We start from the raw sequence: 16,948 nt of genomic DNA, 5'->3' as shown, positions 1-16,948 counted from the left end.
GCTAGCCATGACGAAGCAAGTACGCATCGAAATGTTCACTGAATGTGGGGGAAGATAGAAATACAAGAAACGCATTTAACGCTCTAGCGCACAAATTCAATACGACGCAAATTTTTATTTTTCTCGTCGAGCAGCCACGATCTACCGCTGACGCTGATACTGTAGAAGCTTGGGCAAGTTGGTGTGACATGGTTTTTTCAGCAGCGCGGGGGACAAAGGACGTGACAAGTGCACAGACACGGCGCTGAACTTACATCCGGTTTATTGAGGTGATTTTCACTACTTAAGTACAGTGGCAACCAATCTCAAATGAAAAGACAGATACACAAAACAGATTGACGAAAATGACAATTCCTGAGCACAGGTCTACAGTGGCACAAGACCAGCTGCGCACGTTTTTCTATTCTCATCAAGGAAACGTAGTTCTTTATCAGACAGAGCTAATGAGGCAACGCTTACGCATTCATCTTTGAATTTATGGATTTCATGAGCTTCAATGATTTCACGAGTGATTTTTGTTCTATTATCTGACAGCACTCGACACTGAGTGAAAACAGGATAACACGGTGGTTTTTTGTTCTTTTTTCTTTCCTCTGTGCAGTCTCTGCAATGAATGCCAAGGTGACGGGAAGCGGTGCCGCTCACGTTGTTGTTGTGTTCCCGCAGCCGGTCGTTGAGGCAACAACCAGTTTGCCCCGTGTAGTGCTTGTCACACGTAAGCAGAAACCTGTACACAACATTGCTACTACATGGTACAAAACCTTTTCGGTGTTTCTTATCGCAGCCAACCGTCCTTTCATTGCTGCTGTTTACAATATGGCAGAGTTTGGAGAGCTTATCGGGCGCGGAAAAAACAACGTTTACATCGGCACGCGCTCCCACCCTTTTCAGATTATGTGAAATGCGGTGTAGATAAGGAATAACCACATACTTTCTTTTTTCTTCCTTGGGCCTTTCAGTGGAATCTCTGCGGCCTGAATTAATGATTTCTCTTAGCAGGCTCTCTGATATTGCAATCAGAAGGTCGGAAGGGTATCCTGCTGCTTGTAAGCGTACCACCTGATTTTGATAGCTGTCTTGCATCGCATGATGGCATGATTTTTCTAGGGCATTTCTTAAACACAACTTTGCGATGCCGCGCTTTACAAGCTTAGAATGTGCAGAAGCGAAAGGCGTGAGGGGCTTCTGGCATCGTGGCTCGTAACGCCAGCACACATGGCTATTCTTGAGGAACATGGCAAGATCTAAAAAACGTAACTTTCCTTCAGAAGGCGTTTCATGCGTCAAAACAAGAGGGTCAAGACAGGTGTGAAAAATTGATAAAACTTTCGAGACCGAGGCCCCTGCGTCAGTAACTGCACATGTCATCAAAACTAAAAAATCATCTACAAACCTAAAAACACGAGCCACGCTTTCGTCGAGTTGACTATCAAGGAGCTTGTCATGGTGCGCGAGATAAATGTCGCCCAGTATCGGAGCTATGCATGAAACAATGCAGACGCCATTGCTCTGGAGGTAAACAGATTCATTCCAGGTGGAAAATGTCGAGTTAAAGCAAAAAGTAAGGAGTTCCAAGAAGTTGCTATTGCTGATGCCTGCAGAACTCTGGAAAGCTACCACACCAAAGGAATCAATGCATTCTTCAACGCTTGCCAGCAGTTTCTTTTGCGGAAGGGAATAATATAAATCTTTTATATCGATAGAGCAGGCCGAAAAGCCTTTCGCTGGGTTTTGTTGCAAGAAAGCGATTACTTGGTTAGAACTCTTCACCTGAAAAGGGTCGTCAATGGTTAAGGGGTTCAGCTTGTCTTGCAAAAAATAACGCGACAGACTTTTGCCATGTGCCATCCTCGGAGACTATTGCTCGAAGTGGGCAGTCCAGCTTGTGAGTTTTGGCTGTGAAGAATATCTTTAAGCAGGACCCTTGCTTTTCTCTATACACTTGGCTAGGGATTCCAAATTCATTTGTGCACACATTTTCCGTGATCGGGCTTTCACTTTACTTAGAGTGACATCGCTTCTCTGCCGGAAAGTCGAACTGATAGCATTTTCTGCTTTCGATAAGTAGAGCGCTTTTGGCATCACAGCAAAACCTCCCTCTTTACCAGCCTGTAATAGGGTCAGCGAGTTGTTCTTTAAAAACGAAACGGTGAATTTGATTGGAATTCTACACCTGGTAGGTCTACACTTTGCCAAAATGTACACTCCATCTGAAACACATCGGTCCACTTCAGGAGCCACTGCTAGGCTGGAAACTTGTCTCACCATCGCAAGAAGTTCCGATGCCGATTGCCTGGGTTCCACGGCGAACTTTGGTCCTCGTCTAAGGACGCCTTGTACTTGTTCCGGCAAGGACACTTCATCATAGGTGTGGACCGGACTGAAACTTTCCTGATGCGTCTTCTTAGTGATGGCTCGAAGCTGCGGCAGCGCGCACTGCCATAAGAATTCCATAGTCCTGTCTGCCGTCTGAGACCACCGCCGCCATTCAAGTGCACCATGAGCTGAAGTTGTGCCGTTGTGTGCTCTCAGGAAGAGACATTCTCTGTAGAGGCAAAATCACTCGTGAAATCATTGAAGCTCATGAAATCCATAAATTCAAAGATGAATGCGTAAGCGTTGCCTCAATAGCTCTGCCTGATAAAGTACTACGTTTCCTTGATGAGAATAGAAAAACGTGCGCAGCTGGTCTTGTGCCACTGTAGACCTGTGCTCAGGAATTGTCATTTTCGTCAATCTGTTTTGTGTATCTGTCTTTTCATTTGAGATTGGTTGCCACTGTATTTAAGTAGTGAAAATCACCTCAATAAACCTGTTGTAAGTTCAGCGCCGTGTCTGTGCACTTGTCACGTCCTTTGTCCCCTGCGCTGCTGAAAAAACCGCTGACGAGCGAAGGCACGGAGGGGACACAAGGACATGTTCCTGGAAAATTTTAAAAGTTTTCGAGCAGCCAGCTACGCAGAAGTACCACCCTTTACGTCACTGAAGACTTACATTTAAATATATTCGCGACTAATCAATACTCCACACTATGTAATATCAAAACACAAGCTTATCACAACAGCGCGCTGAAACGGACAGGGAGAGCAGCAGACACGACCTGCTCACGCTTCTCAGCCTGGCCAAAAGGCGCCGCAGCCAATGCCATGAGCATGGCCTATAGTTATCATGCGTCTGTGTCAAAGTATGTGCTATGTAAAATGCGTTTGATCGTCCATCATATATCCCAGCATGGCGACAATCTTCCTTGTTGAACACGTCTGCTGTACACCTAAGGCACTTGACTAAGAAGCAAACAAGTGGAGTTTTTTTTCTCGTAATTCAATGAGAAAAAATTTTCAATTGCTACAGCTCCGGCAAGATAGAGACTTGGGACATACTGTGAATGGAACATGTGCATTTGTCAGCAAAATGATTGGTGTCAGTGAATGGACAGCGTTTAATGGAAAGAAGGAGAGGCAAGAGTAAGCAGGTGGAAGTGGTCGACACCCAGCACAGAATGGCCAGGAAGTGGAGATTAGTGGTGTAGCACCCTGTATGACAACTTCCCAGAGCTGACATTGAGGTCATGCATGCACAAATTTTCCCGCCACAATGTTAGATGCTAACTGCACGGCATATGCTTTAAAGGCGTCCAGACACAAAGTTTTACGGTGTCAGTTTATTTGCCTTCAAAGAGGCCTACGGGCCTAGCAGTCACGAAAATAAGCGCAAAACACCAGTGCACAGTGTGAATAATTAATTACAAACCATTCTGTACACAAAACCTTTGGTCTCAGTTAGCACCATCGCTGAAGTGAACAACCCCTGAGTTTAGCGACGTCACAATAATTAAAGCACGTGCACGATGACATCAGTCGATGTGGGTGGAAATGGTTTGGTCTATGGGGGTTAAACGTCCCAAAGCGACTCAGTCTATCAGGAACGTTGCAGTGAAGGGCTTCGGAAATTTCCACCACCTGGGGTTCTTTAATGTGCACCGACGTCGCATGGTACACGGACCTTTAGAATTTAACCTCCATCGAAATTCGACCACCGCGACCGGGATCGAACTCGCGTCTTTCAGGTCAGCAGTCAAGCGCCATAACCACTGAGCCGCGGAGGCAGCCCGATGTGGGTGGAAATGGCGAGAGGCTCATCGGACAGCATTAAAACCAGCAATAACTTATGTTCCCCTCAAAGAATGTGCCAGACACTTGCGAGATGGCAATTTCTTACGCCCATGAAAGAAATCATACCGTAACTACCCCCTCTCTCCTCTCCCACTACCGACCCATCCCACCTTCCTGCCCTCTGTGCAATGCACAAAAGGCAAACATGACAGATATCTTCGGGATCTGTCCGGTTTCCCCTCCACCCAGCAGGCCGGAGCCACTCCAAACATGGGAGGACTGGGAGACCTCACTACGCTCCACAGATCAGGCACGACAGAAGATCGTCGCCACCTGTGCGGCCAGCGTCATGGACCTTTTAGCCATGAACGTTTGAGTGCGGTGTGGTCGTGCGGGGACCCAGGGGTCCTGGGAGGCCCGAATTCCTCTGCACAATAAAGTCTTTCTCTCTCTCACTCTCATGCCGTTCATTGCGTTTAAAATTTTGTGTCTGCACCCCTTTAAAGGACTGTAGACACCAAATTTTTTCTTGCATGTTTTCTTCTTTCAAACGATATCTTAGACATTCGTATACATGAAGCACCCTGTGGTATTTGTGTACGACCGCTAAATAGTTTATAATTGAATTTCTTCTTCACGCTGTTTTGGTTTCGTCGACCGAAGGACGACTGTGACGTCAAGTTGATGTTTTCGCCACGTGATCAACTGGAAAAACTTGTAAGGGCCAGTGCGGGTGGCGCCATCAGGGGACACACAGGGACGGCTGACAACAATGGAGGGAGAGGGGATGCGTGGTTGGCTATGGCGGGAATGTGCGTGAGGTGTGCGCGGGCAGCGCGGGAGTGATCCGAGTGGCGTGGTCGAAGTGGGCTTAGGTGCGCGAACTGCGGATGACTATTGGGGGACTCCGGCACGAGGGACTCTGTGAGCGTGTGTAATAAATCATCCCTTGACACGCGGGGGCCCGTCCGACGGAACCAACATGGAGACCAATGCTGGAACGTCCGCATCTGATGAAAGCTCCGTCACAGCCACGGTCCCGACGACCCTGGTGCAGCAACTCCTGGCCACTACGCTGCTCGAGCGGGAGCAACTGGCAGCGCAAGTGCGCGAGATTCTGCTCACGACATCGATCGACACCAGCAGTACGACAGCGGAGCAGGCCAATGAAGCTACGCCTAGCGCGTCGCGGGCTTTGACGATGAGGGAGACACCTGGGCCGTTACCGAAATTCATCGGATATGAAGACAGTCAACCCCCGCAAACATTCTTGGATCGATTCGTCGAGTACTGCGATTTGGGAGGCATCCCGAACGATCGTCGCCTTCAACTTATCCCTGCGGCGTTGGAAGGCTCTGCGAAACAGTGGTGGCGGTTCATCGGTGGTTACTCAGATTGGGCTTCCTTCGCCGAGGACTTCAAGGGCGAGTTCGCGGCCGTCGACCACAGGGAGAAATTGAAGGCAGAGCTGGCCGAGCGCACTCAGCACCCTGCCGAGAATCTAAAACAGTTCATACACGTCATAGCAGAGTACTATGACCGTATTGGAGAGCCTGTCACCGACGCGGGAAAAGTTGATCGGGTGAGGCGGCAAATGCATCCGACCTTTCAGGACCTGACAAATAACATGGAATTCGCTAACCGGCGCGACATGGCAAAGGCAGCGGGCCTCCTTATGCAGCGTGCGTGGCACCGCCTGCGTTACGTGCCACCGCCACTGCGAAGCACGCAGGCCGCGCCCGACCTCGCCTTTGTTGACGCCGGCGCTCCATATCGTCACTGCCCTGTCGCGGCGGCCTCAACCGATGCTTTGTCACGACATGACTGGTCGCTTCGGCCTACGGCGGTGCTCACGTCCCGACACGAGGTCCGTCCTTCGGGCTCGACGCTGCGAGCTGAGGCCCCTTTGTGGGCCCCGCCAGATCCCCGTGCACAGTACCAGTCGCCGGCTTCAACGAACGAAAGCGGCTGCTCCACACTGGTCATCGCATGGCCCATGCCTCCACCTGACGCTGTTGTCTGCCACCGGTGCGGTGGTAGAGGTCATCGAGCGCGCGCATGCCCTACAGGCAAGTCACGAACCAGATCGCGCTGCTTCTGCTGTGATCAGGTCGGTCACCTCCAAGCAAACTGTCCGGGAAACGGTCGAGCGTAGCAGTTGTGCCGGCCGGTGGGAAAGAACCTCTGCTCGAGGTATCAATCGGCGACAGTGTATTTTACGCCCTCCTGGACACCGGCGCCAGCGTTAGCCTGATGAACGCGCGAGCCTTCGAGGCGGCGAAACGAAGTGGCGCCAGCACCAGAGAAGAAAGACGGACTCTCCGGCTTGCAGAGGGATGGTCGGAGACAACACTCTCTGTACGTTGCCGCATCCGTGGCAGGGTAGCAGCCGGAAACAGCGCTTCCTCTTGTTGGAGAAGCTTTGCCACGACATAGTTCTGGGACGAGACTTCCTTGCAACAGCGGGCTTTTCTGTACATATAGGCCTCGGTGGATGGACACTCGGGATGGATCCCCAGCCATTGGTGAGGTTCAGCAAGGCACCCTCTCGCCTGCACACAGCGGCTGCTGGCCATGCTCAAGACAGCTCCACACAAGTTGCACAGCAGCATCCTGTCATGGAAGACTGGGATGAGGACCTAGCTACCTCCTTGCAGCAGCTGTTTGCTCTGGAAGAGCATGGTCCACCCGAGGCCAACTGCAGCCAAGCGACGTCTGACAGCGGGGCCTCTCCAGACAGCGACCGACTGGAAGCCATCCTCAGTCAATATAAACATGTTTTCCAAAAATACCCCGGTTGCACATCTCTCATTACGCATAGAATAGATACAGGCGACCACTGTCCAGTCCGTTGCAAACTGCGCCCAGTAAACGCAAAAAAGCGGGAAGTCATGGACCAGTGTATACAAGAATTGCTGCAGCAAGACCTTATCGAACCATGCACCAGCTCATGGGCCAGTGCTCCAGTCCTGGTGCAGAAACAGAATGGTAGGTACCGCCTAGCAGTTGACTACACATCATTAAATGCCAGGACAAATGTACCAAGGTACCCAATGCCTCGTACCGACTGGGTCCTTGCACAGTTGGGTCGTGCCAAATGGTTCTCGAGTCTGGACCTTGCACAAGGTTTTTTCCAAGTGCCTGTAGCACCGGAGGACGTTCAAAAGACTGCGTTCATATGCCACAAGGGCATGTTTGAGTTTAAGAGGATGCCATTTGGAGTGGCTGGAGGGCCAGCAACGTTTCAGTCTTTAATGGACACACTGCTAGAGGGAATAAAACATACCTACTGCATGGCTTTCTTGGATGATATCCTTATCTACTCCGACACATTGGCAGAACATCTGGACCACATTGCAGAGGTGTAGCGTAGGATTGACAGGGCCGGCCTCTCAGTCAACCCAGCAAAGGTTTCCTTCTGCAAACAGACTCTCAAGTTCCTTGGGCACATAATTACTCCTGGTGAGTGCAGACCGGACCCAGACAAGGTGCAAGCTGTCTCTCAGTTTCCCCCACCCCGTACTGTCAAACAACTCCAAATGTTCTTGGGCCTAGTTGGCTACTACAGGAATTTTATACCCTCATTCTCCGACAAGGCAAAACCTCTAACACTGCTGTCGAGGAAAGGTACAGACTGGTTGTGGGGGGCTGCGCAGCGAGCAGCATTTGAGCTGCTGAAGACTACACTGGCAGGCGAGGTGGCTGTCACCCTACCGGATCTGAACCGACCATTCGTCATTGAGACGGATGCTAGTGGCACAGGCATTGCGGCGGTTCTACTTCAGGAGGTGGATGGCTTGCTTCGGCCAGTCTCGTTTATTAGCAGAACCCTAAGCGCAGCAGAGCAAAACTACACAGTGCAAGAATGGGAATGTTTGGCAGTCGTGTGGGCTGTGGAAAAATTCAGGCCATACATTGAGTTTACGTCTTTTGAGCTTCATTGTGATCACGCATCGCTGGCATGGATGCTCAACACTGAACACACGTCGGGTCGGGTGCAACGCTGGGTTTTGCGATTCCAAGGGCTGATGTGCATGGTTAGGCATCGCCGAGGCCGAGCTAACATCCCAGCCGATGCTCTGAGCAGATTTCCAACTGGTCATCCAGAACCAATGCCTTCAAGCTTGGCAGAAGAATGGTTTCCGATAGAACTCGAGGAACCACAGCTCACCATTCGCTTCGCTGATGTTGCCTCGGCTGAAGTTGTTGACACCTCACCCCTAATCGACTGTGCAAAACTGAAGCACGAGCAACAGAAAGAGCCGTTGCTGCAGCAGCTGCTGCAGTACCTTGAGGCGGCGATCCTACCAGACGACCCCAAGAGGGCAAAAATGGTCTCCGACTTGGCCAAGGAGAGCCATATAGCACCTGATGGGGTTCTGCTTTGGACATGCGGAGGCAAAGCGGTGCCGTGGCTCCCCCTCCGTCTACGGGAATTGGTGCTTAAACTGGAGCACGACCATCCACTCAGTGGACATGCCGGCTTCTTCAAAACCTTAAGGCGCATCGAGAGCCGCTTCACTTGGTTGGGGGTGCGCTCCGACACGTCTCGCTATGTACGAGGGTGTCAGCAGTGCCAGGTCTTCAAGCCCCGTCGCCAGAAGGCAAAGGGACTTATGGACAGCACTTGGGCGTCCTCACCCGTGCAGCCCCTCAGTGTGGATCTGATAGGCCCATTGCCCAGAACTCCACGGCAACACAAGTATAATCTTGTAGTTCTGGACACATTCACTAAGTTTATCGAGCTTTTTCCCCTGCGGGCACCATCTTCAGAAGCCATCGTTGAAAGGATGGTGGAAGTTTTCTGCCGGCACGGTGCACCTCTTTCCATCTCCAGTGATATCGGTAAACCATTCGCAGCAAGATATGGAAGGGAGTGCTGCAACATTGGGGAATACAAGAGCGGCACACAGTCCCCTACAGACCTGCTGGACAGCCTGTAGAACGCCACAATGCTACAGTCAAGAAGACCATTGTCAACTACTGCTCCTCCCACTGCAATTGGGACAAGCGACTCCCTGAGGTGGCCTTCGCAATGCGGACATCAGAGAGTGTAGTCACAGGGTTTACGCCCCCATTCTTGTGCTATGGTCGGGAACTTCGTACACCTTGGGCAGATAGGCAGCAGATTAGTGCTGAAAGTTCTGCATCGGCACCCCATGCACTCGCTGCAGAGCTAAACCTTTACCTGCAGGATGCATTCGCCATGGCCAGGGAACACCTAGAATCAGCGAAGGCCGAACAGGCCAGGCATTACAACAAGCATCGTCAACAAACCACCTACAAAGTTGGCGACCTTGTGCTCCGCGAAAAGCACACTCTAAGTTGGCCCCTCGCCGCTCTGGGCCCTACCTAATCACTGCCCGTGTGGGTCAGAACAACTTTAAACTCAAAGACCCTGCCTCAAGAAAGTATATGGGTGTGGCCAACGCAGACCAGCTGATGCCATACCATCCACCGTGGAGGCCTGCTTGCACGAATTAAGGGGGGGAGGATGTAAGGGCCAGTGCGGGTGGCGCCATCAGGGGACACACAGGGACGGCTGACAACACTGGAGGGAGAGGGGATGCGTGGTTGGCTATGGCGGGAATGTGCGTGAGGTGTGCGCGGGCAGCGCGGGAGTGATCCGAGTGGTGTGGTCGAAGTGGCCTCAAGTGTGAGCTCGGTGCGCGTTGCATTAGGTGCGCGAACTGCAGATGACTATTGGGGGACTCCGGCACGCGGGACTCTGTGAGCGTGTGTAATAAATCATCCCTTGACAAACTTTAATATAATCACTGACAGGCTTGTCATTCCATGTTTTGGAAGATGCTGGATTAAATGTCGTACTGAATTGAATCTACATATCAGCGATTATATTACAGTTTTTCTAGTAGATCACGCGAACAAAACATCAACTTGACGTCACAGTCGTAGTTCAGTCAATGAAACCGAAACAGCACGAGAGAAGAAATTCAATCAAATTATTTAGCGCTTGTAGGAAAATACCACACGGTAACTCATGTATTCTAATGTCTAACGCATCGTTTGACAGAAGGAAACGCGCAATAAAAATACACTAACTGCCAACTGAAAGAGAAGACACTTTCGCAAGGCAGGAAAGCTACCTAAGGTACAAGATGGTAGGTTCCCAGATTATTTACCTGGATGAGATATGTGCAACGGCAGCAAGCGCAGTGTTGGTGGAAGGACAGAACAGCGAGCGTGTGCTGCTTGTGCCAAGATCAGGACAACCATGGCCTGGAGCAGGCTGCCAGGGAAGGGCCACCGCATCACTGTGATGCACATGAGCAATGAGAAAGGCCCATCAACGGCTCCCGGTATGTTTCCTGTAGAAAAACAAATAGGGTGAAGACTGCTATGAAGATACGGGTGGCAATCATTTTGAGATGTTTTCACTCATGTGCTCCAGAAGCAGCCAAAAGAAACATGCTAGCGAAACACAAGCAGTTGTGTCATTCACACCTGGACGAAGCAATGCCGACAACAGCTTTACACAAAGAAGCAGTTCAGCAGTGGCTGACAGAGAGAACACTAATGGAACGCTATGATGCCAACAATGTGGCTCCTATAAAACATGAAGCTGCCCAAACTGTGTGTTGTCAAATACCATGTAGGTGTCGCTGTGGCGAGGGCTGGCAACGTCAAGCTCTGGCTCCCACCTTAGCTTTAACCTATGGAGTTTCTCTGGGTACAAGTTAATAATGATACCAAGAATGAGCATAAAGATTTATGGCTTCCTTTGGTTGAAGCTCTGCTCAGAAACAAGCCACCAACGGTGACAGCAGAAAAGTGGAGGAATTGTGCACACCACGCCATGAATAATGATGAAAAATTCAGAGCAAACTCTGCCAGCGGCCCTCATATTCATTAACACATACGAGTTTCACAAAACATAACTATGTAGCACATCGGCTCTGGGATGCATCACAATAGTAAACCAGCGCTAACATCTCTTGCACTGCAAATTAGGACTTTACATCACCAAGTTATCAGGCTTCCAAACTTTGGAAGTGGTATGCCAGGTTTAACTTCCTGAAGGAACACATGGGCTATGAAGAACACCACAGTGAACGGCTCCGGATTAATTTAGACCGTATGGGGTTCTTCAACGTGCATTGACGTCGCACAGCACACCATTGTTTTTATGTTTTGCCACCGTCGAAATACTGCCACTGCAGCAGGATCGGGATCGAACCCGCGACCCTGAGATCAGCAGCCGAACGCCAAAGCCACTAAGCCATGCGGTGGGTGCTTCCAAATTTTCATCTAGCTGCTTTTTCTATGGACTGATTTCCTGTCGCACTAAAGAATACAATACTTGCTTTAACTATTCGCTTAATAAATCTTTAAGCATGCAGTTTTGTCTTCGCTGAGAACGAATAAACAACTGAGGCTCCTCAACCTTCACGCTGTAAGCAGGCAAAGGACACCTGCAGCTGCATTCCTTTAATACAAGCCCATGCATCAGTTTTTGTGGTTATACGCAGGTTGGAGTGGAACGTCAATTCTTATAAATGTCCGACATGTGTATGACGACATCCATACAGACACAAGACTGCAACGGCAAACTGCAATACGGGCACTGCCTTTGATAAAAACAACTTACTTGTGTGGTGCATTCTTTTCAGCCATCTCCTGCTTCTCGATACAGCAAACTCATTGTTAGAAGCATACAGAAGCAGTGAGCCACTCACAACTTGCCTCCGCGTCCCCCGGCTCTGCTTCTCGCATCGACCCTTTTTCCTTTAAAAGCGCGCTTACATCGAAAGGTGGGCGACGTGTCACATTTGCAAACAGCGCGCCTGTTTTGCACCTTGTGAGCCATGACGAAGCAAGTACGCATCGAAATGATCACTGAATGTGGGGGAAGACAGAAATACAAGAAAAGCATTTAACGCTCTAGAGCACAAATTCAATACGACACAAATTTTTATTTTTCTCGTCGAGCAGCCACGATCTACCGCTGACGCTGATACTGTAGAAGCTTGGGCAAGTTGGTGTGACATGGTTTTTTCAGCAGCGCAGGAGACAAAGGACGTGACAAGTGCACAGACACGGCGCTGAACTTACAACTGGTTTATTGAGGTGATTTTCACTACCTAAATACAGTGGCAACCAATCTCAAATGAAAAGACAGATACACAAAACAGATTGACGAAAATGACAATTCCTGAGCACAGGTCTACAGTGGCACAAGACCAGCTGCGCACGTTTTTCTATTCTCATCAAGGAAACGTAGTTCTTTATCAGACAGAGCTATTGAGGCAACGCTTACGCATTCATCTTTGAACTTATGGATTTCATGAGCTGCAATGATTTCACGAGTGATTTTTGTTCTATTATCTGACAGCACTCGACACTGAGTGAAAACAGGATAACACGGCGGTTTTTTGTTCTTTTTTCTTTCCTCTGTGCAGTCTCTGCAATGAATGCCAAGGTGACGGGAAGCGGTGCCGCTCACGTTGTTGTGTTCCCGCAGCCGGTCGTTGAGGCAACAACCAGTTTGCCCCGTGTAGTGCTTGCCACATGTAAGCGGAAACCTGTACACAACATTGCTGCTACATGGTACAAAACCTTTTTGGTGTTTCTTATCGCAGCCAACCATCCTTTCATTGCTGCTGTTTACAATATGGCAGAGTTTGGAGAGCGTATCGGGCGCGGAAAAAAACAACGCTTACATCGGCACGCGCTCCCACCCTTTTCAGATTATGTGAAATGCGGTGTAGATAAGGAATAACCACATACTTTCTTTTTTCTTCCTTGGGCCTTTCAGTGGAATCTCTGCGGCCTGAATTAATGATTTCTCTTAGCAGGCTCTCTGATATTGCAATCAAAAGGTCGGAAGGGTATCCTGCTGCTTGTAAGCGTACCACCTGATTTTGATATCTGTCTTGATTCGCATGATGGCATGATTTTTCTAGGGCATTTCTTAAACACAACTTTGCGATGCCGCGCTTTACAAGCTTAGAATGTGCAGATGCGAAAGGCGTGAGGGGCTTCTGGCATCGTGGCTCGTAACGCCAGCACACATGGCTATTTTTGAGGAACATGGCAAAATCTAAAAAACGTAACTTTCCTTCAGAAGGCGTTTCATGCGTCAAAACAAGAGCGTCAAGACAGGTGTGAAAAATTGACAAAACTTTCGAGACCGAGGCCTCTGCGTCAGTAACTGCACATGTCATCAAAACTAAAAAATCATCTACAAACCTGAAAACACGAGCCACGCTTTCGTCTAGTTGACTATCAAGGAGCCTGTCATGGTGCGCGAGATAAATGTCGCTTAGTATCGGAGCTATGCATGAACCAATGCAGACGCCATTGCTCCGGAGGTAAACAGATTCATTCCAGGTGGAAAATGTCGAGCTAAGGTAAATAGTAAGGAGTTCCAAGAAGTTGCTATTGCTGATGCCTGCAGAATTCTGGAAAGCTACCACACCAAAGGAACCAATGCATTCTACAACGCTTGCCAGCAGTTTCTTTTGCGGATGGGAATAATATAAATCTTTTATATCGATAGAGCAGGCCGAAAAGCCTTTCCCTGGGTTTTGTTGCAAGAAAGCGATTACTTGGTTAGAACTGTTCACCTGAAAAGGGTCGTCAATGGTTAAGAGGTTCAGCTTGTCTTGCAAAAAATAACACGACAGACTTTTTCCATGTGCCATCCTCGGTGACTATTGCTCGAAGTGGGCAGTCCAGCTTGTGAGTTTTGGCTGTGAAGAATATCTTTAAGCAGGACCCCTTGCTTTTCTCCATACACTTGGCTAGGGATTCCAAATTCATTTGTGCACATGTTTTCCATGCTGGGGCTTTCACTTTACTTAGAGCGACATCGCTTCTCTGCCGGAAAGTCGAACTGATAGCATTTTCTGCCTTCGATAAGTAGAGCGCTTTTGGCATCACAGCAAAACCTCCCTCTTTACCAACCTCTAATAGGGTCAGCGAGTTGTTCTTTAAAAACGAAACGGTGAATTTGATTGGAATTCTACACCTGGTAGGTTTACACTTTGCCAAAATGTCCACTCCATCTGAAACACATCGGTCCACTTCCGGAGCAGCTGCTAGGCTGGAAACTTGTCTCACCATCTCAAGAAGTTCCGGTGCCGATCGCCTGGGTTCCACTGCAAACTTTGGTCCTCGTCTAAGGACGCCTTGTACTTGTTCCGGCAAGGACACTTCACCATAGGTGTGGACCGGACTGAAGCTTTCCTGATGCGTCTTCTTAGTGATGGCTCGAAGCTGTGGCAGCGCGCAGCGCCATAAGAATTCCGTAGTCCTGTCTGCCGTCTGAGACCACCGCCGCCATTCAAGTGCACCATGAGCTGAAGATGCGCCGCTGTGTGCTCTCAGGAAGAGCCATTCTCTGTAGAGGCAAAATCACTCGTGAAATCATTGAAGCTCATGAAATCCATAAATTCAAAGACGAATGCGTAAGCGTTGCCTCAATAGCTCTGTCTGATAAAGAACTACGTTTCCTTGATGAGAATAGAAAAACGTGCGCAGCTGGTCTTGTGCCACTGTACACCTGTGCTCAGGAATTGTCATTTTCGTCAATCTGTTTTGTGTATGTCTTTTCATTCGAGATTGGTTGCCACTGTATTAAAGTAGTGAAAATCACCTCAATAAACCTGTTGTAATTTCAGCGCCGTGTCTGTGCACTTGTCACGTCCTTTGTCCCCTGCGCTGCTGAAAAAACCGCTGACGAGCGAAGGCACGGAGGGGACACAAGGACATGTTCCTGGAAAATCTTAAACGTTTTCGAGCAGCCAGCTGCGCAGAAGTACGACCCTTTACGTCAGTGAAGACTTACATGAAAATATATTTGTGACTAATCAATACTCCACACTATGTAATAATATCAAAACACAAGCGCATCGCAAAAGCGCGCTGAAATGGACAGAGAGAGCAGCAGACACGACCTGATCACGCTTCGCGGCCTGGCCAAAAGGCGGGGCAGCCAATGCCATGAGCATGGCCTATAGTTATCATGCGTCTGTGTCAAATTATGTGCTATGTAAAATGCGTTTGATCGTTCATCATAGATCCCAGCATGGCGACAATCTTCCTTGTTGAACACGTCTGCTGTACACCTAAGGCACTTGAATAAGAAGCAAACAAGTGCAGATTTTTTTTCTCGTAATTCAATGAGAGAAAATTTTTAATTGCTACAGCTTCGGCAAGATAGAGACTTGGGACATACTGTGAATGGAACATGTGCATTTGTCAGCAAAATGATTGGTGTCAGTGAATGGACAGCGTTTAATGGAAAGAAGGAGAGGCAAGAGTAAGCAGGTGGAAGTGGTCGACACCCAGCACAGAATGGCCAGGAAGTGGAGATTAGTGGCGTAGCACCCTGTATGACAACTTCCCAGAGCTGACATTGAGGTCATGCATGCACAACTTTTCCCAGCACTATGTTAGATGCTAACTACATGGCATATGCTTTAAAGGGGTCCAGACACAAAGTTTTTCGGTGTCAGTTTATTTACCTTCAAAGAGGCCTACGGGCCTAGCAATCACGAAAATAAGCGCAAAACACGAGTGCACAGTGTGAATAATTAATTACAAACCATTTTGTACACAAAGCCTTTGGTCTCAGTCAGCGCCAGCGCTGAAGTGAACAACACCTGAGATTAGCGACGTCACAATATTTAAAGCAAGTGCACCATTACATCACTCGATGTGGGTGGAAATGGTTTGGTTTATGGGGGTTAAACGTCCCAAAGCGACTCAGGCTATGAGGGACGTTGTAGTGAAGGGCTTCGGAAATTTCCAGCACCTGGGGTTCTTTAATGTGCACTGATATTGCGCGGTACACGGGCCTCTAGAATTTCACCTCCATCGAAATTCGACCACCGTGACCGGGATCGAACTCGCGTCTTTCAGGTCAGCAGTCAAGCGCCATAGCCACTGAGCCGCGGAGGCAGCCCGATGTGGGTGGAAATGGCGAGAGGCTCATCGGACAGCATTAAAACCAGCAATAACTTATGTTCCCCTCAAAGAATGTGCCAGACACTTGCGAGATGGCAATTTCTTACGCCCATGAAAGAAATCATACCGTAACTACCCCCTCTCTCCTCTCCCACTACCGACCCATCCCACCTTCCTGCCCTCTGTGCAATGCACAGAAGGCAAACCTGACTGATATCCTCGGGATCTGTCCGGCTTCCCCTCCACCCAGCAGGCCGGAGCCACTCCAAACATGGGAGGACTGGGAGACCTCACTACGCTCCACAGATCAGGCACGACAGAAGATCGTCGCCACCTGTGCGGCCAGCGTCATGGACCTTTTAGCCATGAGCGTTTGAGTGCGGTGTGGTCTCGTGCGGGGACCCAGGGGTCCTGGGAGGCCCGAATTCCTCTGCACAATAAAGTCTTTCTCTCTCTCAATCTCATGCCGTTCATTGCGTTTAAAATTTTGTGTCTGCAGCCCTTTAAAGGACTATAGACACCAAATTTTTTCTTGCGTGTTTTCTTCTTTCGAACGATATCTTAGACATTCGTATACATGAAGCACCCTGTGGTATTTGTGTACGACCGCTAAATAATTTATAATTGAATTTCTTCTTTACGCTGTTTCGGTTTCATCGACCGAAGGACGACTGTGACGTCAAGTTGATGTTTTGGCCACGTGATCAACTGGAAAAACTTTAATATAATCACTGACAGGCTTGTCATTCCATGTTTTGGAAGAGGCTGGATTAAATGTCGTAGTGAATTGAATATACATATCAGCGATTATATTACAGTTTTTCTAGGAGATCACGCGAACAAAACATCAACTTGATGTCACAGTCGTCGTTCAGTCAATGAAACCGAAACAGCAAGAGAGAAGA

At 49.0% G+C, this 16,948-nt stretch overlaps 1 protein-coding gene across 5 annotated transcripts in view; it reads right to left on the bottom strand.

The window, feature by feature from the left end:
- Positions 1–16,948, bottom strand: part of LOC144115296 (uncharacterized) — a 396,380-nt gene that overhangs the window by 368,540 nt on the left and 10,892 nt on the right. For 2 of the 5 annotated variants that reach the window (XR_013311339.1, XM_077649629.1), the window contains exon 4: positions 10,256–10,441. Coding sequence is in view for 4 of the 5 variants with exons in the window: in XM_077649629.1 (XP_077505755.1) it covers positions 10,256–10,441 (186 nt within the window). In the remaining variant the exon portion in view is untranslated. Of the gene's footprint in view, positions 1–2,248; positions 2,546–10,255; positions 10,442–14,195; positions 14,474–16,948 lie in introns of those variants that run through there. The other 3 variants (XM_077649628.1, XM_077649627.1, XM_077649626.1) reach the window with 3 other exon arrangements.

Source organism: Amblyomma americanum, chromosome 1 (assembly GCF_052857255.1).
Source record: "Amblyomma americanum isolate KBUSLIRL-KWMA chromosome 1, ASM5285725v1, whole genome shotgun sequence".
Taxonomy (NCBI): Eukaryota; Metazoa; Arthropoda; class Arachnida; order Ixodida; family Ixodidae; genus Amblyomma; species Amblyomma americanum.
This window is presented reverse-complemented; position numbering and strand designations above follow the sequence as displayed.